The following is a 23,485-nucleotide window of genomic DNA, read 5'->3' as shown; positions in this document are numbered from 1 at the left end:
TCTGTCCTCATGACATTAACCAGGTGCTTGAAGAAGGACTGACTCTGTAGTGTGATATAAGACTTACTCCCAGAGTGATGCCACCAACGTTCATGTTTGCTTTACAGGTTGATGACCAAATGAAGTTGCTTCAGAACTGCTGGAGTGAACTCTTAATTCTAGATCACATTTACCGGCAAGTGGTGCACGGGAAGGAAGGCTCCATCCTTCTGGTTACCGGGCAACAAGTGAGTATGTGGTCTCAGAGAAGTATTGATGGCTTTTTAATAACCATTTTCAAAATAGCAGGAGTTTAGCTAGGTCAGAAGCACTCCTGTGTTCTCGGAGATTCTCCACAAATAATGTAGATAAATGACTTGTGCACTCTGTTCCTAGTCTGCTGATTACAGTTAAACTTATAAAAGCAGATATAATCATATGCACTTTGCTTCTCAAATATACTTGTATACTTCAGTGATTGAAAAACAGCAGCAGTGTTTCTCAAGAAGTTGTATTTCCTTGGGGCTAAATTGTTTCTGACAGCAACAACAACAAAACTCCCAAACCTGATGCTTTATGTCTCAGCAATTATAGCTTATTTTCCCTTCAGAATTGTGGTTTACTCAAAAGAATCACTAGCTGGGTCAGAAACCTAGAGAACCTGCAACTACTACCTCAGAAATATCTTACTTTCAGAGAAGTATGCATATGTGTGAGAAACTGGGGAGCTGAGACATGTAATGCCAGGAAAATTATTCAGTCCATAGGCTATAAAGGCAGCTATTGTCTCAGGAGCTGTCTCAGGGTATGTACCCTGCAGTTTCTGCACAGCTTTCCAAGGGTTAATTTTCAGGTGTTAGATGCAAAGATCTCCCAAAATACAAGAGAAATAATGTGGCAAATATTAGAAAAACTGTGAGTAAACCCAAAAGAAATAGAAAGTTTTGTCTCCCTCATGTTTTCCAAAGCACAAAGAACTTGACAGTAAAATAAGAACCTTATTCCTAAGATTCTTATTCTGGTTTTAACAGAAAAAAAAAATCACAGTATCAAAGAGAAGCAAAGTGTTCTTGTATATTATGTTCCTCATCCAAAGTGAAAACAAATGATGGCCCATTGGTATTTAAGCAGCTGCAAACTGAATGGCCTCGATTTATACACACATGTAAAAGAGCTCTTTTTTCTACGATATGTCATTGTGTCTGCATGTTATGGAATCTGCTTACAGTTTCAGTTATAATTTTAAAATTGTAGCCATTTCTTAACACTAAGAACAAGTGCTTATAAGAATCAAAAGGAGAAATAACTGTTTGCATTTATGATTAAAAGGTGTACAGTGGAAGGGAGAAATGATCAGCTTGTCCAACAAAAGAAGTGAGCAAATTCAAATTCTGGCTATGGAACTGACTCCTGCACCTTTGCGGAAATTCACTAATCTATTTGAGATAAAGTTGTACTCCCTAATTATATGAGCAAAAGTTAGCTTCATTACCCTTTATTTATATTGGTGCTATTGAGAAAATGAATGAGCCCTTTTCCATTTAATCATCTGCAAAACATGGCCAATTGTTCTAGCAATTATTTTATTTACCACATAAGGTGCTTACTTATTCCTTTGTTTATAAAACAATAAGTGTATTGACAGTTTTCTATTCCTGAGATAACTGCTAAAGTAGTGTCTCATTTGTTATGTTATCAGCTACTTTTTAAGGTACTGAGTGCCTAAGTCCCACTGAAATCATTAAAGAGATCTAAATACCCTTAAATTCTAGCCATTGTCCCCATTTTTCCACAGTAATAATTCTTATCTCATTAGCCACTTTTATCTTTTCTTCCAAAAAAAACCCAGCTGTACATGATCTCAAGGCAAAGCAGAGCATTTCATCACTGTTGGACAACAAGTAGCAGGACACTTATTAAATGTACTGCTTGCAAATCATCAGCTGGTTTTGGAAGCTGTGTCTTTCCAGGCAGAATTATAGTCTCCAACTAAATTAAAATCTGGCTAAATTAGACTGATTGCAGCCATTCTTGCCCCAGGTTTGTCAAACAGGTTTAACACATCCTCCTTTCAACCCAATTTCGCTTTCTTATGCCCAAGTTTGTCATTCTGAAGTCAGTGCAGGCACCCCCAGAGTCTCCCACCATCTCCCGCACATTCCTCTTCACACTTAGGCTGCTTGGAGAGCAAGGAGGCATATTACAAGCACAGCAAACAAGAACACTACAGCCAGTCCCTTTGCTTACGGATGGACTCCTTCACATTTCTTGCTTGCTAATGGCTCAAACGGCAAGAACATACTCCCGTGTGTGCACCACAGATTCTCCTTGAGAAATAGGGAGACCCTAGACCTGAAGTAAATGTGGTCTCTGGCTGCTGTTCTTGAAACAGGAAAGAGTCTGTAATCTACACATAATGCCACTGTATTGTCCTGATTTCATCCAGCTCTGGTCCCAGCCATCCTAGATTAAAAGCCAGATTGCTTACAGGAGTGGGCACGCTGGGCTGTGTGTGACACGTGTGCTCACAGAAAGACCACTGGTAGTTGATGTATTTCAGAAATGCCACCACTATGCTAGCATGTGAGTTGTACGCAATTTGTCACTCAAAAGCATTTTCTTTAAAACTTCATCTATTTAAATGATTTTCATGGGTGAAAATCATTCACTGAAGAACCTCTTTTCTTTAGATGGACAAAGCTGGATGAGCTAAGCAGAAGATTTAACATGTCTAGAACTGCCAGAGACACAAATCTTAAAACCACAGAATAATCCAGGCTGGAAGAGATTTTAAGGAGTCTCTAGTCCAAGCCCCTGCTCAAAGCAGGTTTCTCTGGGCTTTGTGCAGTTGGGGTTTGAATACCCCCAAGGATGGAAGCTGCGCAGTGCAGCCAGTGCTACTGCCTGACCATCTTCACGGAGCGGAAGTTTTTCCTGAGTTCTGGTCTAAATCTCTTCTTTTTTTTTCAATTTATATACAATGCTGGTCACTCTCCTCCTCCTTGAGCCCTGCTGCAAAGCCCAGAGCCTGGGAGACCTTGCTGGTAAAGACTGAGACAAAGGCAGCACTGAGTACCTCAGCCTGGTCTGTGTTTGCTGCCACTAAATCACCAGCTGAATCCAGCAGCAGTCTCACATTTTCCTTGTTCATCCCCTAACTAGCAATCTGAGATTCCTTCCAAGTCTCAGCTCTAGCTAAACATAGGCTTTTTTAACACCATCCCTACATGCCTAGACAGTGCTTCTGAATTACTTGTTCTGAGCCACTCCTGGCTGCAGCTGCTGCATACTGCCTTTTTGCAGTTGCGAGTCACTTGTTTAGCCAAGCTGATCCAGTACAACTGCTTCTTTTCGTAAGTGTCAGGATGGACCATCTTGGCAGCATCAACTCAGTCTGTTGTCATGCTAAGATACAACGCCAATTCAAATATATTTATGAAAGGACAACTATGACTGTGTCTGTTTCCTCTGTATTAACTGTAAAATAACTCTGGAAAGCCACACTTCTAGACCTGGGCATCAGGAGGCTTTGCTATTGCATGAAATGCTGAATACTTTCTGGTTGCTGCCCTGATACTTTCAGTTCCTTCAGTAGGGAAAGGGAAATAACCATGCCACCATCTCATAAAAATTAATTGATTAAGGTGTGGAAAGCACTCTGACACTTCTGATGAAAAGTGCTGTAGATGTTTTTATTTACTGCTACCAGCAAAGCACTATGAGCAAGATTACAGTCAATCATCTGGCTTTCAAAAATACAAACTTTAAACTGAGATCCTGAGCTAGATAGCCTACTTTATTACCTGAGAGATCATGATTATTGTCACAAGTTAGCAAATTTAAGACCTCAGAAGCCTCACTCCTTGCTTTCCTTAATATATCCCTCCATAAAAGCTACTCATAAACACAGTCCTTTTTACAATCACAATCAAGGGAGAAGCTGTAAGGGGGAAACTTACCACCACTTAATTAGAACATACCTGCTTTCTCCACTTAGGCTGCACAGCCTCTGTTCCTCAGACAAAAAAGTCAAACTTCATCCAGCTCCCCAGGGCCACACCACTGTCAGTTCTATACTAGGTACCTAAAATGGTCTAGTAGTTAGAAACACACTTGATAATTTTGAAACACATTGGCTCAAAACCTGTTACCTTAGGGCATTCCTATCATATTTCCATATATCTGCATTTTCCTCAAGTCATTGGCTTATGAGTTTTACCCAGTGTCAATCCACTGTAACCACTTTGATGGGGAAAAAGTGCAGTCAGCAACAAAGTAGTAAGCATTGGCCCTTGCACAAAAGAAGTCGGTGTTTTATTTTATTTTGTTATTTATTTGGTTGGAGTTTCATAAATGAAGCTCTTTTGTGTGTACGTGTTTCAAGAAAGCACTTTTTTCAGATCATTACAATTCCTCAGCAGTTCCTCAGAAACAAGTTCATCCCTATGCTGCACACTTCATTTTCTGCACTAAGTACTGCCCCTCAGCAGTAGCAATTACCATTTCAAAAGGAAATAAAGTAGCACAAATGCATTTTACAGCTCTCCAAACTTCATAATAGAATACAGCTAAGGAGTGATTTGCTATGTGGTGGTTAATTGTAAATCATCGCCAATTTGCTCTCCACACACCAAGTTTTGTAGGCTTGCCATGTGGCATGTAATTTTAACAGACCATTTCTGATTATAGAACTTTTAATTCCTCCAACTTGAGCATTTTCCTTTTGTATCTTCTACACCAGCAATACACTGCCAGCTTCCAAGATCCAGCACGCACAGGGCAGATACTAAAGCTCTGTACAGAATGTCACTGTTCATGCATTTTCACGGAGCAGCCAACACACAACATATGAATTGTAGCCTCAGCTGCCCAGACACAAGCTGCTCACTTTGTTCGTACCTACACTCTCCTCATTGTTGCCAAATCTTCCCTCTGCTGAGTTTGGGCAAAGCCTTTCAGATTAAAAAGGCTGTCCAAAATCGTGCTTAAATCTCAGATTTTTTGGAGAATGTTGAAACTACTGATTTATTTAAAGTTATCACACAAAATAACCAAGATCTTGACAGTGTTCTCTTCTGAAGCAAATAAAAATTTAATTTCAATTTAGATAAGAATTTTGAACCTTTTCCTAGATGGTATACTTTGTAGACGTTTCAGCTGTACCTTACTGAAACATGGTGATGTGCGGCCTGGGGAATTTTCTACGGCAATTTAATCTCTGTTAGACTTACCCACTTGTAAAGCAGGCTTCTACTATTCCAATGCAGCTGTACTTGCTGAGGCCTTTGGAGAATCTGTTTGTCTAGGAAACAAGGTTGCAAGTTCAAGGAAAGATCATCTTGCCAACGAAAAGGTTCTCAAGAGGCAGCTGAACTTTCAGACTGTGGGCTATGGATGACTGTATCACAAAGAAAGCTCACCCTTGCAGAAGCACCACTGCTGCACAAAAAGTTACAAGAGCGTTAGAGGAAGGAGTGTCTCCAAGGGACAAGAGAAGGGAGTTGGCAAAAAAAGTAGATAAGGAAACAGGCTTTTCTTTCACCCTAAGAAACTATTAAAAATGCATACACTAGTCATAGGTATACAAAGTTAATGGATACCTAATAGAAATCTATTACTTCTTATGTTCTTGGAAATTAGCCTTTCCTTTTTTCCCATTAGATTTGTGATTGCAGTCAGTGAGGCTTCATAGTTGTAGCTGGCAGAACAAAGGTACTGGCATTTTGGGGCCAAATCTAGAAGTCCTTACATAGGCAAACAAACACAGGATTTGATTCAAGGTGGATACAAACAAGGTCAAGTAATCATTATTTTGCTGTTCAGTGTAGTATTTCTTCTCTCATATCCAGGCTTGCACAGTTCCTCACTCTAGTGGTTTCTGCCTAAAGGAAAAGGTTGTGCTAGCTGTTAAAAGTGCGTCACACCTTATGAAGATATTATGTTAGCCGCTTTTTGGGGCATAACTAGATGTTCTCAGTTAAACTAGGTAAAACACATCAAAATTCATTTATAATCACAAAGTGCCCAATTCAGATTTGTCTAAATATTTGTTAAACATTTTGAGCCTTCCAAGTAGCAATGGACAGACCTGTGAACAAACTGATCCCGACTTACGTTTGCTCTGCTACGTTGCCCTGACACCATTGTAGCACTATGGTTTTAAGTCTAAAATTCCAGTTCCAGTAAAAAGTCATGGAGAGGGCACCCAGCATGAATCCCTGCATGCCAGAACTGTTCCATTTCCCACATGCTAACTCTGTTGTGTCCATAGGAAACACATTTCTTTTGCATTCCGTACACATTGCTCCCATAAAGAGAACAAAAGCTATTTGCCTGGAGTCTGGCAGCATTTCTTCAAGGCTGCTAGTCCTCCATACAAGTCCGGTACTAGTGAACTAATTTCTCCATACAAATTCATGTAAAGTCACATATTTTATTTTAAGCTTGCCCAACATGAGAGACTAGCTGTTCAGAGACTCAGCTCAAAGAAGAAAGCACCACATCAGTCTGTCCCAACTGCCCATACTGATGGGATTCAAAGTGAGCACATTCAGTCTTCTACTGATGGAAAAGAATTTAAAATAATAGAGTAGAAATTTGTGTAAGATAAGAGAGTAATAAGGGGAAACGAACTTACATGGTTAAAAGATCCTGAAGAAAAAGTCCGAGTTAGCACAGCCCTAGCGATGTCACTGAAACATTCACAAAAGATTTCCAGTGATGGTCTGTCTTGATGAAGTTTACAGATATTCAAACTCAGCAGTGATTCCACATCATCTCATCTCATCTCTACAAAGTTCATTGCAAGACTTTGGTAAAGAAATGGATTCTATTGTACTCTAGGTCAGCTATGTTCTGAACATTACTTGAACGTCTCCATATTGATAACTTTAAGAACTCAATAGTCACCATTAATTAGAGCCGAAAATCTAATGGTACTGATTAAAATAGCTATCTGCATGAAACTTTACAATATTTTTTATTATTATGTATTTTATAACATAAATATATCCACTATAAATGAATATCTATATGATCAACTACAGGGCATAGAATTTTTCCAGTCTTGATGTACTAGTTTTTCTGAAACTAAGTTAGATAAAGTAAATGTAGTACTTTGGAGTGTTGCTATTTGCATATTATAGCTAATTAGCTAGCACAATAACATCATCCTAGGGGAAAGGTCCACTGGCAACTTAATGAATTATCTTCTATTATTGTGTAACATGCTAAAATGACAAGCATCTTATGCTGTATAAGTCATCACAATTTTAATTAATATATCCAAACCTGATATAAGCATATCTGCTGGTTTTGTCTGTGCTGAATCCTCTTCAATTTTTGTTTGTAGGTGCCTCTTCAAAGTGTTTTTCCATGGCCATTTGCTTTGAAACATAACACAAACTGCTTTAAATGTTTTAGTGAAAGTTCTATGAAAAGCTCAAAATGAGTTTAAGAACCACTGTAGTTGCCACTGAAATATATATTTCAGTAAACAGTGGAAGAGTAATTATGATTGTGATAGTAAATTAACTTGCTTGCTCTGTACTGTGCTGAATGAATCCTTCTGAGAGAAAGGCTCATCCACCCACATAGCCATACACTACAGCCAACTCACAGGCTCTCAGCAGGGTCAGGACTTCAAAACCCAGGGCAGACCATTGCAGGCCATTCCCCAGGCTTTCAGAGCAGTTGGCAAGCGAGGAGGGAGCGGTGGGGGAGCAGCCCCCCAGCTGCAGCAGCCAGCTGTGCTGGCCAGGGTTGCACAGAGCAGAGCAGGGAGGACTGGGATGGTCCCTTTGCTGCACCTAGGCACCCACTGCCTCCTTTGCCTTCATGCCCCAAACACACAAGTGATCTAATTCACTAAATTAATTATGAAATCAATCTTTCACTAACTTGAACTACCTTAGTCTGCTAGAAGATTTGTTCATTATACAGGTACTGTATGCAGCCACAGCAGGGGCTTTATTCCTTACTTGCACAGTTCCTGTTCTGGCTGAAAGGAATGGCATTCAGGGGTTGTCTGTACCTGGTAACAGCCATCAACAGGTAAAATCACTCTAATCCTGTGTTCTGGAGACTGTTGCAAGAATGCTGAAGCATTGAAAGTGGATGGTACAGTTCCACACAACATTTTCACAAGCTGTATAACCTCACTGTCACATCCTAGAAATCAAATACAATTTAATTTTAGAAGAGGGAAGGAACCTGATTCCACGATTAGATGTCAGGCTCCATTTTGTGGATATAGAGAGGAGTCAATACCAGAGGCCACCACCTGACTCCACCAGAAAGTTTCCATCTGAGCCCAGTGAAACCAAGGATTTGGCTTCAAGAATCATTAATTACCATGATAAATCATTTGCAAAACAAAAAAGCAGAAGTGTTCCCTGCATTTCTGGCCTTCAGCCTCACCATTTATTTAGCCCAGGGTATAGTTTAATGTTGTAAAAAAGGTTTGCCTTTTGTTCTGTCTCAAACAATATCTCACTGTGTTAAATGAGACCTTCATGTGAGAAAAAATCTGCAGAATTAGTCACTTCCATCTCTCTTACCTCCCTGTTTATCAGTTGAGAAATTATTTAATAGCTAAATATCTAAATGCTGCTGAACTCCAAGTACTTTACCATGATATATTGTTTTAAAGTAGAATTTTCATAAACATTCAGCACTGGCCTAACTTGCCTTCACCAACATTAAAGGGATTTGGACTTGTAAGTCACTCTCAACTGTATAAAGAAAAGGGTTTAGAAAAAATACGCAGTATTGCCATGTCTTTCTGCAGTCCCATTTAAGTTGTGACCCTCTTACTAATACTGTCTGCTTTTTTATTTCTTTTGCTTTACTGTTAGTGCCTCTGTACTGCCCTGCCCTGCAGCCTCCTCTGCCCAACCCTTACCTCTGCAACTCAGGGAGCAGGGAAGGCCAGCAGCAAACTAGGTGGTAGCTGTAAGAGGTAGCCCTGATAAACGCTGAGGAATGACACGAATGCTGCCTGTCCAAGGGACTTAGGCACATTTTTCTACTTGGGATTCCCATCTGGAAGTTCCCTCCTAGAGCTAAGCACCAAGCAAATCCTTCCTCTCCAAACCAAACCAAAGGTCTCCCCCCCTTTCTGCACTATACTCATGCAGGTATCCACAAGATGTGCCAGATTTACCTGAAGAAACTTGGTATTTCTCACTTCCAGAAAGATGCCCCAATTACAGAATTACAGAATCACAGAATGTTCGGGGTTGGAAGGACCTCTGTGGGTCATCCAGTCCAACCCCCCTGCCGAAGCAGGGTCACCTACAGCAGGCTGCACAGGACCACGTCCAGGCGGGTCTTGAATATCTCCAGAGAAGGAGACTCCACAACCTCCCTGGGCAGCCTGTTCCAAGGCTCCGTCACCCTCAGAGGGAAGAAGTTCTTCCCCATGTTCAGATGGAACTTCCTCTGATTCAATTTGTGCCCATTGTCCCTTGTCCTGACACTGGGCACCACTGAAAAGAGTCTGGCCCCATCCTCCTGACACCCACCCTTCAGATATTTGTAAGCATTTACAAGGTCCCCTCTCAGCCTTCTCTTCTTCAGGCCAAACAAGCCCCACTCCTTCAGCCTCTCCTCATAGGAGAGATGCTCCAGTCCCCTCACCATCCTCGTAGCCCTCCGCTGGACTCTCTCCAGTAGCTCCTCATCTTTCTTGAACTGGAGAACCCAGAACTGGACAGAGTACTCCAGATGGGGCCTCACTAGGGCTGAGTAGAGGGGGAGGAGAACCTCCCTCGACCTACTGGCCACACTCCTCTTAATGCACCCCAGGATCCCATTGGCCTTCTTGACAACCAGGGCACACTGCTGGCTCATGGTCAACCTGTCGTCCACCAGGACACCCAGGTCCCTCTCTGCAGAGCTGCTCTCCAGCAGGTCCGCCCCAAGCCTGTACTGGTGCATGGGGTTGTTCCTCCCCAGGTGCAGGACCCTGCATTTGCCTTTGTTGAATTTCATCAGGTTCCTCTCTGCCCAACTCTCCAGCCTGACCAGGTCTCACTGAATGGCAGCACAGCCTTCGGTGTATCCACCACTCCTCCCAGTTTTGTGTCATCAGCAAACTTGCTGAGGGTACACTCTAACTAGCCTTATTTATTTCATGCACTCTTTGGACTAGAGATTTGACCCCAGATTTCACATATCTTGGTCACTCCAGCCACTGGCCTGCTACCAAATCCCACCTTTGGTATTTTTGCTGCCTTAGATAGATGAAAGAAAGCCACATAGTCCATAAATCTAAAAAAAGCTGTAGCATGAGCTGTACACAGCTATGACTGTCATGACTTGGGCAGTCCCAGCCATGCCTAGAGGCAGTTTTGTCTGGTGGGAGATGGAGCAATGAGGAATTTAAGCATCAAGTTAGGTGGCAGCAGAGCAGAGGTTTTAAGGATCTAACGCTAGATTTAGGCACTTCAATTAGCAAATGGTATGCTACAGCCTGCATACATAGCAATGTCCATACTAGCCTTAAACATGCCAATATAAGCACCGGAACAGCAAAACAGGCAGCAGCGTAAATTACCCAGTGCTGTTCTATCTGCATTGCTTTGGTACCAAGCTAACCCAATCAAGCCTCTATCATTACTTCTTCATCATGCAAGATATCACTGCGTACTGGTACATGAGGAATTCACACCTCCATCTGTCTGTGCAGCTGTAACTTTATGCCCAACATTTTACTTCTGAATTAGGTAATGTGGAAGCTTCATCAAAGCTTCTGTTTTTGAAAACGCCAGTCAACATACTGTCTTCAACATCAAAATCAACTATGAAATGTAGTATTATGAATTGGGAGCAAGAATAACTTATTCCAGTTGTGGACTTGATTTTACCAAATGAAATTAATGGTACAATATAAAGTAAATGCTAAGACTTCAGTATGCAATTCTGCTCAAGATTCAGACTCTTTTAATCTTTGTTTTTAAAAGCATTTTTAATGATTAATTGAAAGGTAAAAGAATTATATACACCTTTTAGTATCACTTTCTGCATATAGGACCCAGAAAGCAGGACACCATACTCTTTAATGTGACCACATTTTCAGAACAGATGTTAACGGAAGCTTTTTCATGCACAGTTGATTTTGTATAAACTGATTGACACCTTTGGGGGTCGTCTTTCCACTGACTCATAATTTTGCTCACTCTTGAAAAAAGCCTTCTGCTCACCCAGTATTCTCTAGTTAAAGCTGAAAATTCAACTCATCATATTTACACAATAAAAAAAATCCATTCTGCGTTGTTTTTAATTGCAAATCCTACTCAAGGGACCAATTCTCCTGCTTAGGAGGCAGCCCTGTGCCTCCTACTAGAGAACCAACTGCAGTCAATTATGGTAATGAAATGTCAATAAATATAAAAATTTAATACAACCTGCTCTTGGTGAGTGGCAGATGAGGACTTGCCTCCCAGACAAATTTGCTGGTGCTGCAAATATTAAATGCACCTGAAAGAGGAGCAGGTTGCCTAAGAGCTCTCCAGTAGAGGGATGGTGGGAGAGCCAGGCATCTACTGGGTTTTTCCATTACGGCATAATCACTGCACTAAGGCCACTGATATTTTTGACATCTAGACATCTTAACTACTTATTATGAACTGAATAGCATATTTCCCTTACAGACTGGAACCTCAGTGAGGGAATGTGAGCTTTTTTCCCCCTTAACAATTACAAAAGGGAAATTAAGTTGTGAAAGTTGATATTTGTATGTGACCAGTTTCCCAACATGAAGTAGTCGAATCATGTCACTATATTAAACTGCTCTTTCAGTTAAAAGTATTTGAGGTGCATTACTTTTTTTAATTATTATTTATATAAGTATACATACTTATATATAAATATGTATAAGTGTGTATATAGAAAGAGAGAGAAATAACAGACAAACCAGAAAGTAATTTATGAAAGATGGTTTGTCTGGGATTCCCAAAGACTAGATCCTAGTTTTGTATAGATTTCTTTGGCTGCAAGTGATTCAATGTCACTACTTCAGTTTTCCCACGTGTAACCGACAGCAATAAAACCTACCTCACAGGATACTTACACATAATCCGTTGACTTAATTGTTACATAGGCACAACTTTAAATGTTTTGCAGAATCAGAGCAGTGTTATTCTTAACATCTATACAAGAAGTGTAACTTCATTTTTCTTGTACAGTTGCCTTCAATCAATGTCTTGGGAGCACTACAAGTCCATATAAATAAAATGTCTTATTAAAAGTCAGTAACCTATTGATTATATAAGGTCATCACTAGGAGAAGTTATTTTTAGTTCCTTTCAACCATATCTCTGTCTTTCCTGGCTGAAATTTTGTCAGGTTTAAACTCTGTCAGTTTTTCCTTGCTTTACTGCTGTTTATACTTGACCAAAATCAATTAAATAGTTTTAAAATAAAAGAACATATTCCAGAATACATGTTCCTTAACAGTTTTTTTTAAAATAGATTTTAAAGGATCAGTGCCTGGAAAAAACAAAATTTTGCAGTATTGGTCTGTTTCCTCTGGTGATACCTTGCCATTCTTTATTAACTACTTTATCATGGGAGGCCTTAAAGATGGGTTTAGAGCACCAACGCCTTTAAACCCATCATTAACACAAAGTGTGCCCTTACCATTGTGCGTAGTCTTAGTTTAGAGCCAGACTTCACTTATGTGTGCTTACATGAAGTACGGCTAGTAATTTCCCTGTTGTTACTGAGGCTCCTAAAAGAGAAAGAAAAATTTTTAACATTAGAGCAGCCAGGAAAGAAAATAATTTTTTAAGATGAGTCAATAACCCATTTAGATCTCAGCCATTTGGCCAGGAGCAGTTCAATGCAGGAGCAAGGAACTGGCCATCTTCACGGGCCAGTGGCACTTGCAGGGGGTATGTAGCACACTGATGGAAACAGGGCTGAGCTGAAGGTGCTCCAGCTGAAGCAGCTGCACCTTGCTCCATGCTGCTGGCACTGCCCGGTTTCACAGCCTCCAGCCCTGTCTCAGAGCCAGCTCACCTGGCCTCAGTCCCTGCGCTCCACCTTCGCATCACGGTGTTCCAGTAGGCTGCAGTACCTGAGCACTTCTCCACTGGTCACCATCCTGTGACACAGCGGGCAAAAGCTAACAGTGCATGTCTTCAGACTGGCAGAGGCTGGCACGGGCATCTGCATGGAAACACCTCCTTAATGGAACTGGCATCAGCCAGAGAAGTTTCAATGTGCAAGCAGTGGGGAAATTGTCCAAGAATCAAGGATCGCCCAGGGGTGTGTCAGCTGACAGCTTGCCTGTGAATATTACCTTTTTCAATATGGTGTATTAATTCCAGCTTTCTGTTGGATCTCTATATACAAGTGTCACTTCGGAAAGCTCGTAGCCAGGTCAGCCTCCCCAAGAACAAATGGGCAGGATGACAAGGGCAGCGGACCCCCAGAGCAGTCCTGCTTTTTTCTGTGCCCCAGAGAAGGGAGCTCCCTGCCCTGCGGCTGCTGCTCAGGACAATGCAAGGGCAGCTAGCCTGTGCCACGCACCTGCCGGCTCCTCCTGCGCGAGCAGGGGAGGACTCACCAGAACAAGTCCATTGGAATCAGCTCAAATAAATACCAGGATTTTGTGTAGCTAAGGAGAACAGAAACCACTCACACAATACCTCTGTTTCCTATGGGAATACACTGACATTTCTGGGCTTGAATAGATGTTTCTGGCCAAGTTATAGACACTGGACTGCTTCCCATGAATACCATTATGTTCCTCTGGACTAATACGCTGAGCGTAGGTGCAAAGCTCACTTCATCAGTTTTTCTTCACAGGATTGTACAAGGAGAACAAGAGACACTAAGTGAACAAAAGAAACTGATAAGGGGCACAGCCACCAGTGTCATAAGCAGTTGTCGCGTATAAAGCTTCTAAAAAAACCTAATACAGACAAACCAGCATTCACACTGATGTGGCATACAATTAAGCTATATGGCTTAATAATATTTTCAATATATACTGTTGTGCTAAAATAGGTTTGCATATAAAATAATCTTGACTTTGTAACATCATTAAATTGAGAGACATTCTTTTATCCAGGAGTGTCCTGGTTGTATGTGACTGCTTGAAACGTCTTAAAGCAGTTCTGTGGGCGTGACAACCAGACAGAAATACTATTGTTTTTTACAGGTGGATTATTCCGTAATAGCATCCCAAGCTGGAGCCACCCTCAACAATCTTATGAGCCATGCACAAGAATTAGTAGCAAAGCTTCGTTCCCTGCAGTTTGATCTACGAGAATTTGTATGTCTCAAATTCCTGGTGCTGTTTAGTTTAGGTAGGTACACCCCACTCTTCATACCTTACGTAATAGTGCTGTTATTTTTTTCGAAAAACATTGAAAGTATTTTGCTTTTCTTATTTTTGTTCCTGAAAAATGTGATTTTGAAATATATTTAATTAGGTTCACAGTAATATGAGGATTATTTTTTCATTATTACTTGCAGGAAAATTATGTATAAAGTTTAAAAGTAGTTTTCTATGGAAATGACTCCTAAAGCCTTTGGAATTTAATACAGTATTACAAGCTTTCTGTATTTCTGTATGTGATTTCTGAATGTTCCAGAACAAGGACAAAATTCTATTAGAAATTCCAGAGAACAGTGGAAAGTACAGATTGCCATGTTTTCCTATGATATTGAATATAGTTATGTAAAGCAGGTGGAGTGTGGATATGGGTGAAATATCCCTCTTTTTCAAAGGCATCTGTGGTAAGTATGAACAATCTTCTTTGCATATGATGGCTGTCACATTGTAACCCATAAATCAGGAATGTATCTCATAGTTTTTAAAAAGTGAAAGGAACTCTTAAAGTGCAAATTAATGGTAATAGCCTTACGACAGATCTGGCTAGGAAATAACCTTTAAAGGGAAGACTGTTTTGTACTAGTGGAGATGACATAGAATGGGAAAGATACCTATGCAAGACAAATTAGTTAAACCAGTGGCCTCCAATGCATCAGTCAAGAAAAAATCACTAGTGCCAGGAATAAAAAAAGGCTTAGGGAGATGGATTCCTATTGACTTCACAGGAACAGATTTTTCAGGCTTGCACTTTGTTGACTTAATAAAGCTGGTCTAAATAAACTTTGGCCAAGTGAATTTTTATTTACTGGCAGACAGTTGAAAGGAGAGATTTAAAAACATAAATAAGGTCAGATCCAGCCGTATCTCCACAGCCAAAACTCCTGTTTTACTCAAAAGGTATTTTGTCTACAGAGAGAGTGAGCAGTTGAGCCAAGCACAACAGTGAAAGAAATAGCAGTGGTGACATTTAGTAATGTTTTTCTTTAGTGTCCTGGGTTTGGCCAGGACAGGGTTAATTTTCACCGGACTCCAGGAAGGGGCACAGCCGGGGGGTGGGGGCTGACCCCACCTGGCCAAACAGAGCCAGGTATTCCATACCATGTGACGTCACGCTGGGTTCCGGTGTGGGGGGGGGGCGGCGCGGCGGAAAGGGACTCGCGGCTTGGGGGGACGCGGCGCCGGTGCTGTTCGGGAGGGCGGCTGTCTGGGTCGTGCGGTTCATTGTTGTGTTTTCTCCTTATTTGTACCGTTGTTGTTCCTGTTTCCCTCTGTTTGCTGTTCTGTTAAACTGCCCTTATCCCGACCCACCAGTTTCTGCCTCTTTCTTTTCATTCTCCTCCGCACGCCGGCGGGGGGAAGGGCAGCCGCGTGGCGCTTTTGTTGCCGCAGCAGCCGAAACCAAGACATTTAGTTTTTGCGTTTATAAAAAGATCTTCTGTAAAGGAATAAAATTCTACAAATAAATTATTATAATACAATTGCATTTAGACTAGAAGGAACAGTTTTTGTTACACTGTAAAGCATCAATTACTGTCTTAAATATGTCCTTCTGTGGTATTTATAGAATTTTAACCTGCTTTCAAAAATTTTAGATGAAGTTCTCTTTATATACAGGGAGCATAAAAGATCAATACTTCAGAGGTATAAGACTCAGAATATGTAGAAAAAAAAATCAGAAGTATTTTAAAAATTAAAATGATGCTGACAGAATTGACTGTTACGAAATATATACATTCTGAATCCAAGGAAGAGATGATAGATTTCCCTAGTAACTATTAACATTTTGTATTCAGGGCTTTGTTGCTTTCCATGTCTTAGATTCAGAGAAGGAAAAGTAAGCAGAAATTGTGTTTTATGAAGTAATCTGGTGAATAACAAGGATTCAGATTTCCTAATACCTAATAAGTAGGTTTTTCAGTCTTTATACAGTGGCACAGAAATGTCTAAAGAGACGGTAGCTTTCCTCTGACAAAATATTTAGAGAATTCATCTCAGTTCAGTGATATTTTAAAGTAGATGAATAAGTGAAGTGCATTTGGAAAATTCTTCCGCTTAGGTGGTCTTTTTGTTTGATTGCTTTCATTGGCTCTTCTAGTACTTCGCATTGATTTAGGAATTGTTCTTACACCTTTAGCTCTTCTAATTCTGCCAAGCAGTGTGCTCAATTTCTGAAGCAGATGGGTAGGAATACCTTGCAAGCTTGTACCAAGCCAGGTTATCCAGTGTTTCTCTCATTTATGCTACTATAAAAAGAGCTAATTCTGCTGCAATAGGAGCCTTGTAGTGATATCACTTGCATATAAAAGTGACGTAGCTAGGAAAAGTTTAACACCTTTGAAAATGATTAGATCATTATTTAGCATACTGCAGAATTCATTTGCTAATAGTTAAAGCTAGATGTTATTCTGCAAAGAGTAAAATGTAAAGATGTTACCACTTGACCCACAGGACTGAGGCAAATATTTAATGAGCATGATGATGAAACTGAAATGGAAAACACAGATACCCTTTCCAACTCATTACTTAAGTTTGTGCCCAGCAGTATGAACAGTCTGCCTCAACTTTATAAGATGCCTCACATCCGAAAAGTGAGTCAGGTTTTTGAAGACACTGAAGTGCCTAACCATACTGATAGGCATTCAGCAGGGCTGTTAAAACTAGCTAAGCATCATTCTACATAAATAACTGTGAGTAATTATTGTATCTAAGTATCTAGGAGCATTTGACATGTATCTACATCTCTTAGGCATCTCAACAGAAAATTGGTCTCAATGCCAACAATATATCACTTTACAAAAAAAAATAATTTCAAAAACCTCAGCTGGCTCTTGTTGAAAATCTGGCCCTGTAATGTATAATGGAACAAAAAGCACTTCAAGACATACCAGCCTTTTTACATTTCTAAGGATGTTCATGCCACAGTGTTAACCAAACTAATAAAACCTTATGCTATTTTCCTTTAGTATAGTGCTTGGTTGAAAAATAAATGCCTAATATAAACCCTCTCAAAGGCAATACAAAGTCAATAATCCACAGATTTAATTTATTGAGAAGAAGCTGTTTGTTTTTTATAACCATACAGATACGAGTCTGCCTTGTAAAGCTGTTTGTTATTCACGGTTGTACAATATTGTCTGTCTCTTCACAAGATGGCAATCTCCTTCAGGGCAAAGAACTTTGTCTCTGCCTTTTTTCCTAACATTTCAGCAGTAATTATCTTAGTAAGCTAACAGTTAAACAATGTTCAAAATGCAAAACATTAACTGCATTTTTTCAAAACACAAATCATACCAGTTTTGCTTGCTAGATTTTAAATGAGAGAGGTAATTGTTTGTTATCTACTCGTCAAAGATTCCAAAGGGTTTATACAGGAAAATGCTTTTGATTGATGATAGCATTAAAGATGCTGTTGAAGTTTAGACAGATGCATATTTATTGTAGCCTTTGTGGCTAGCAGTGCACAACTCTTCGTGCAGTCATACTGCATACACCTACTCCAGTGAGTGATACACCCAGGCATGGGAGCTCAGTTCCTTTCTCCAGTGGGTCCAAGTCTGTCAGGGCCCATCTGACCAACACTGCCAAGTACATAATGGTACAGTTGACTCAGCAATTATTCAGTAAGCCAGAACAGTTTGGTAACTATTTTCTTAAGTGTGACATCTCTTTAGTTTAGTTCTATATGGTATTAATATATGTAGAGTTACATAACTTTTAGATTCCCTCCATCAGTTATAAAAAACAAATGCCTTTACAGCTGGGTAGTATTCTTTCATGTCCATAGATCTTCATACTTCAGTGATTGTCTATCTGTCTACCCCAATGGTTCTTCATGCCTTCCTTCAGTCCAGTGACTGCCAATCTCTGGAGAGAAGCAAGTCCATCACACCTGGACTACTCTTCTCATGAGATAACCAGTTCAGCTGAATCAGCCCTTCAGCTCTTGTCCTCCCACAAGTTAAAAAGTCAGAGAACAAATCAGTCCTTACAACCAGCACAATCATCACAATCTTGTACATGGTTCAGACCCAGCTGTATTTTAGATTAACAAGGGCCTTGACTCATAAGGACATTAAACCACCAGCAAAGACCCCTTCCTTCACAGCTTCACCACACCATCAGTGGTAAATCAATTACTCTGTCAAGACATAAGAAGTTTGGACTAAATTTAAACTCCATCACATTACTCTGATCCGCTTACATGATCTACACATCTACTACACTAGTCAGTCAGGGTTCCCGTAAAGAATCACAATCTTTCCGTGAGTTGGTCCTCTGTGGCAGTTCCCTCACTGCGTACCTCCTCACTTCATATAAACAAACGTATGCTGCTTTCCACTCTCACTGCACACCAGAACAGCATTACACAAATCAACCAGTCTAATTGACATCTGAGATCACAGTAAAGCATACAGAAACAGGTCTTGTAATCAAAATTGCCTACCATATTTTTGTTGTGTAGCCTGCTATAACTGCTAAGCCATCCTCTAGTCCCTTCTTCCGCTACTTGATCTCTGATGGTGACATCTCAATTCTGTACCTACATCTGTCTTTGCTGCAAACGATACACCAGACGCTGATTGAATGTTTTATTTGAAGATGAGCTGGACTTCTGAAGCCAAAGCATTTTATTGCAAAGGAGCAATTCATCTACCAGCGTGATTTATTTGAAAGAAGTCTTCTGTTTAGGTAGCCTAGAAATAGCTATTTCTGTTATCCATTTCCATTTCAATTATCTTGAGCTATTAGCTTGCTTTGAAATAGATAAGGACACCAATCCTGACAGCAATTATCCATGCCAACCTTTCACTGAGGTTCATATCATATTCGCAAAACCCAAAACATGCCTGTTTTCTGGGGCATCGTTCCTACGGTTTCACAGGTAGAGGTATTCTCCCCTTAATTCCAACTAAGACAGTGAAGGTAACCAACGTACCAAACCACAATTTAACTCAGATATATCAGCCATTTTTTTTGTGCACATTTTGAAGATAATGTGGATAAAAAAAATCAGTAGCTCAAGAGAGATGCAAACCTGGATTTTCTTGGCTGCTTAGGTGCATTTGACAGGTTTCTTTCAAGCAAAAAGGACCAAGACAGAGCCATGAAAACACAGCAACTGTAATCACACAGTTACAGAATCACACAGAATGGTAGGGGTTGGAAGGGACCTCTGTGGGTCATCTAGTCCAATCCTCCTGCTGAAGCACGGTCACCTACAGCAGACTGCACAGGACCACGTCCAGGCGGGTCTTGAATATCTCCAGAGAAGGAGACTCCACAACCTCCCTGGGCAGCCTGTTCCAAGGCTCCGTCACCCTCAGAGGGAAGAAGTTCTTCCTCATGTTCAGACGAAACTTCCTCTGCTTCAATTTGTGCCCATTGCCCCTTGTCCTGTCGCTGGGCACCACTGAAAAGAGTCTGGCCCCATCCTCCTGACACCCACCCTTCAGATATTTGTAAGTATATATTAGGTCCCCTCGCAGCCTTTTCTTCTTCAGGCTAAACAAGCCCCACTCCTTCAGCCTCTCCTCGTAGGAGAGATGCTCCAGTCCCCTCACCATCCTCGTAGCCCTCTGCTGGACACTCTCCAGCAGCTCCTCATCTTTCTTGAACTGGGGAGCCCAGAACTGGACACAGTACTCCAGATGGGGTCTCACTAGGGCAGAGTAGAGGGGAAGGAGAACCTCCCTCGACCTGCTGGCCACACTCCTCCTAATGCATCCCAGGATCCCATTGGCCTCCTTGGCAGCCAGGGCACACTGCTAACTCATGGTCAACCTGTCGTCCACCAGGACACCCAGGTCCCTCTCTGCAAAGCTGCATTCCAGCAGGTCCGCCCCAAGCCTGTACTGATGCATGGGGTTGTTCCTCCCCAGGTGCAGGACCCTGCATTTGCCCTTGTTGAACCTCATCAGGTTCCTCTCTGCCCAACTCTCCAGCCTGTCCAGGTCACGCTGAATGGCAGCACAGCCTTCTGGTGTATCCACCACTCCTCCCAGTTTGGTGTCATCAGCAAACTTGCTGAGGGTACATTCTAACTCTTCATCCAGGTCATTGATGAAGAAGTTAAAAAAGACTGGGCCCAGTACTGACCCCTGGGGGACACCACTCGTTACAGGCCTCCAACTAGACTCAGCACCGCTGATGACAACCCTCTGAGCTCTGCCATTCAGCCAGTTCTCTATCCATCTCACTGACCACTCATCCAGCCCACACTTCCTGAGCTTCCCTAGGAGGATGTTATGGGAGACAGTGTCGAAAGCCTTGCTGACGTCAAGGTAGACAACATCCACGGCTCTCCCTTCATCTACGCAGAAAATCTTCGAATGCAATGGGCACAAACTGAGGCACAGGAAGTTCCGTCTGAACATGAGGAGGAACAACTTCCCTCTGAGGGTGACAGAGCACTGGAACAGGCTGCCCAGGGAGGTTGTGGAGTCTCCTTCTCTGGAGATATTCAAGACCCGCTTGGACGTGGTCCTGTGCAGGCTGCTCAGGGTGACCCTGCTTCGGCAGGGGGGTTGGACTAGATGACCCACAGAGGTCCCTTCCAACCCCTACTATTCTGTGATTCTGTGATTCAACAGACTTGAGTGCAAAACCTACTTTTAACACTACTTAATGAACTCATGTCCAAAACATGGAAAGAGCACATCTGAGAATGTTGCAAAACTGCTTATCAAATTTACTATTAAAAGAGAATAAATATATCTGGCTTTCCCAAAGCTAGCCAAATTCAGGATAACGCAATTTCTTTGCCCTATTCCCAGGGTCATAATACACCTAATTTTTCTATAGCATATAAGCAGTATAGCCCACAGACCACATAATCAAAAAGTAGGCCTAAAAATAAATACAAATGGTTTCTTTGTCTTTAATAGTTGCTGGTTTGAATCAAGATAACTACAGATAGAAAAAGCAAATGTGTCAGTTTATCAGCCTTTTTGAATTTTCATTACCAAATTTGACATTAGTTTGGAAACTCCCTCCTTTCCTTGTCATAAATCAATTAGAAATTAAAAAAAAAGAAACACTCACATGTGCTGTTGAATTCTCTAATTCTGGGGCTGAAGTAGATTGGCCTGTTCCACTGGGGTGAAATCTTGACCTTGCTAAAGCCAGTGAGAATTTAGCACTGTTTTTATTGGAAGCAAAATGTGTCTCACTGTTTCTTTGATTTGCTTCCTACCACAGAATGCCGTTCAGATCATTTTTTCTGCAGTTAAATTTACTAAATGACTAAATGTAAATGATGTTTGAAGAACCAAATGAGTGCCTTCCATGGGATACTTTCTATCATTTTCTGACACAACAGATACCATCCGGTAGCCTTACAGACTGGTCACTTAACCTGAAATCAGCCGTTGTTTTCTCTTTATCAAAACTTCCCATTTGTCATGCTAGGTTTTATTATCTGAACTTAGCAAGGATGATTTGTCAAACCTTCCATCAGAGCTGTTCATAAAGTGAAATGCCAATAGGAAGAAAGTTAGACATCATTTGACCCATGTCCAGGCACTTGTCTGCCTGTGGAGCTAAATGCTAGACTAGGCAGGGGCTGACTGGTACTGCTCCCTTATCATTGTCAGGACACGGATAAATGTACTTCATTTGAGAAGTGAAGGCTTTATCAATGGACAAATAATTGCAAAGCTGCTATTGATCTTACATCTCACTTAACATGAGACAAGAGGGTCCTGTAGAAATGGTAAACATTTAATCACTGTGGATGGCAAACAACAGACTCTTACTTAAACAACAAAAAAACACCCAAACAAATAAAAAACCCCTCAGTTTTCAAACAAATCACAGCCTTACTTAAGGGTTCAGCAGAAATCCTTCTGGACCTGCAACACTCCATTCCCGTTTCTGTTGAATAAGAGAAATATTAACAAATTCATCTTTCCTTTCTTTTAGCCTCCCTAAAGGCTGAGATAGGAGGAAGGATTGGAGGTACTGTGCTCCACCATTTCCACTTTTAGAAAAGAAACCTGCCTGTTAAGTTCTTCATGCAGATGGAACAGGCTGAAACAAAGCATTTTCAAGGCAGACTCTACCCTCGTTACTCACAGGGCTAGAAGAAGAGCCTCCAGCAAACGTGCACCCAAGGTGCAGCAGCACAAAGCCTGCCTGTGCTCCATTTCACCTGGTTCCAGTAACTCACATCAATGCCGTTATGCAACATTCTGGAGCTGAAAAAAACCACGTCAGATTAGCTGTTGCACTTTTTAGTATGCATTATGTAACATCACTGGTCTATTAGATTTACAGAGTAGCCAGAATCTGGGCCTCAGTGAGCATGCAATCTAAATATACAGAAAAGAGAAGAAAAACACAGCAGCAAACAATGATGAAACATGGGGCCCATATTTTCACTTCGACAGTTTTTGCTGAGGGTTTAGTTTGGAATCTCATGTATGCAGATAGGAAAATAAGTGTATAAGCATCAACTGGAAATAATATAACGAGGAATATGGATTAAATTTTGGTAGTATTTATGATGCTTAAGGGCACACAAACAAAAAGAATAGGAGAATGGAATGAAAGAATTAGTGAGGCAGGAGGTTTTATCAGACCAAAAGAAAAACAGGTAACCAGACTGGAAAATTAAACAAGAACCAATCCATGCAGGATTATAGACACCTAAGTGTAACACAGACATAAGGCATAACCTAGCAAATTTTGGCATGTAGATCTTTATTCAGCCTTCCCAATAATCACATTGTACTTTCAACAAATATGGATCAGCCTTTTACACTCTTCTGTTTAAAAAGACTGCACTAGTTCTTCAAAGCACAGTCCATGAAACCTGAGAACTTAAGAACAAGAATTAGCGATAAAGATTCTTCTCCCCATCATTCTGATATTTTAGTCTCAGACTAGGAGGTGATTGGCTCAAAACACAAGAGTTCATTCTTCAACTTAGCATGTTATGCAGCGCTGGCACTCCTTGCTCCAAGATGTAGAGGATGCTGAAAGTTTTTGTGGTTACCAAAGTTATCTGGAGAAATTAACGGAAGGAAAATCCATTGAAAGCTATGCAATACAAAACCCGCTTCTTCTGGCTGTTGCTAACCTCCAGATGCTGGAGCCTGAGCGACTGCTCCTGGACGGTATTGCTCCACGCTTTTCTTCTTCTTACACTGTTCCCCAGGG

The 23,485-nt window shown here is 41.0% G+C and overlaps 1 protein-coding gene across 2 annotated transcripts in view; it reads left to right on the top strand.

Annotated features, from left to right (window-relative positions):
• Positions 1–23,485, top strand: part of NR5A2 (nuclear receptor subfamily 5 group A member 2) — a 99,791-nt gene that overhangs the window by 53,423 nt on the left and 22,883 nt on the right. For both annotated transcript variants that reach the window (XM_009934851.2, XM_075422304.1), the window contains 2 exons: positions 108–227; positions 14,150–14,297. In XM_009934851.2, the coding sequence (XP_009933153.2) occupies positions 108–227; positions 14,150–14,297 (268 nt within the window). The remainder of the gene's footprint in view (positions 1–107; positions 228–14,149; positions 14,298–23,485) is intronic.

This window comes from Opisthocomus hoazin, chromosome 6 (genome assembly GCF_030867145.1).
Source record: "Opisthocomus hoazin isolate bOpiHoa1 chromosome 6, bOpiHoa1.hap1, whole genome shotgun sequence".
NCBI lineage: Eukaryota > Metazoa > Chordata > Aves > Opisthocomiformes > Opisthocomidae > Opisthocomus > Opisthocomus hoazin.
Note: the sequence above shows the minus strand (reverse complement) of the source record. Positions and strands in the feature narration are given on the sequence as shown.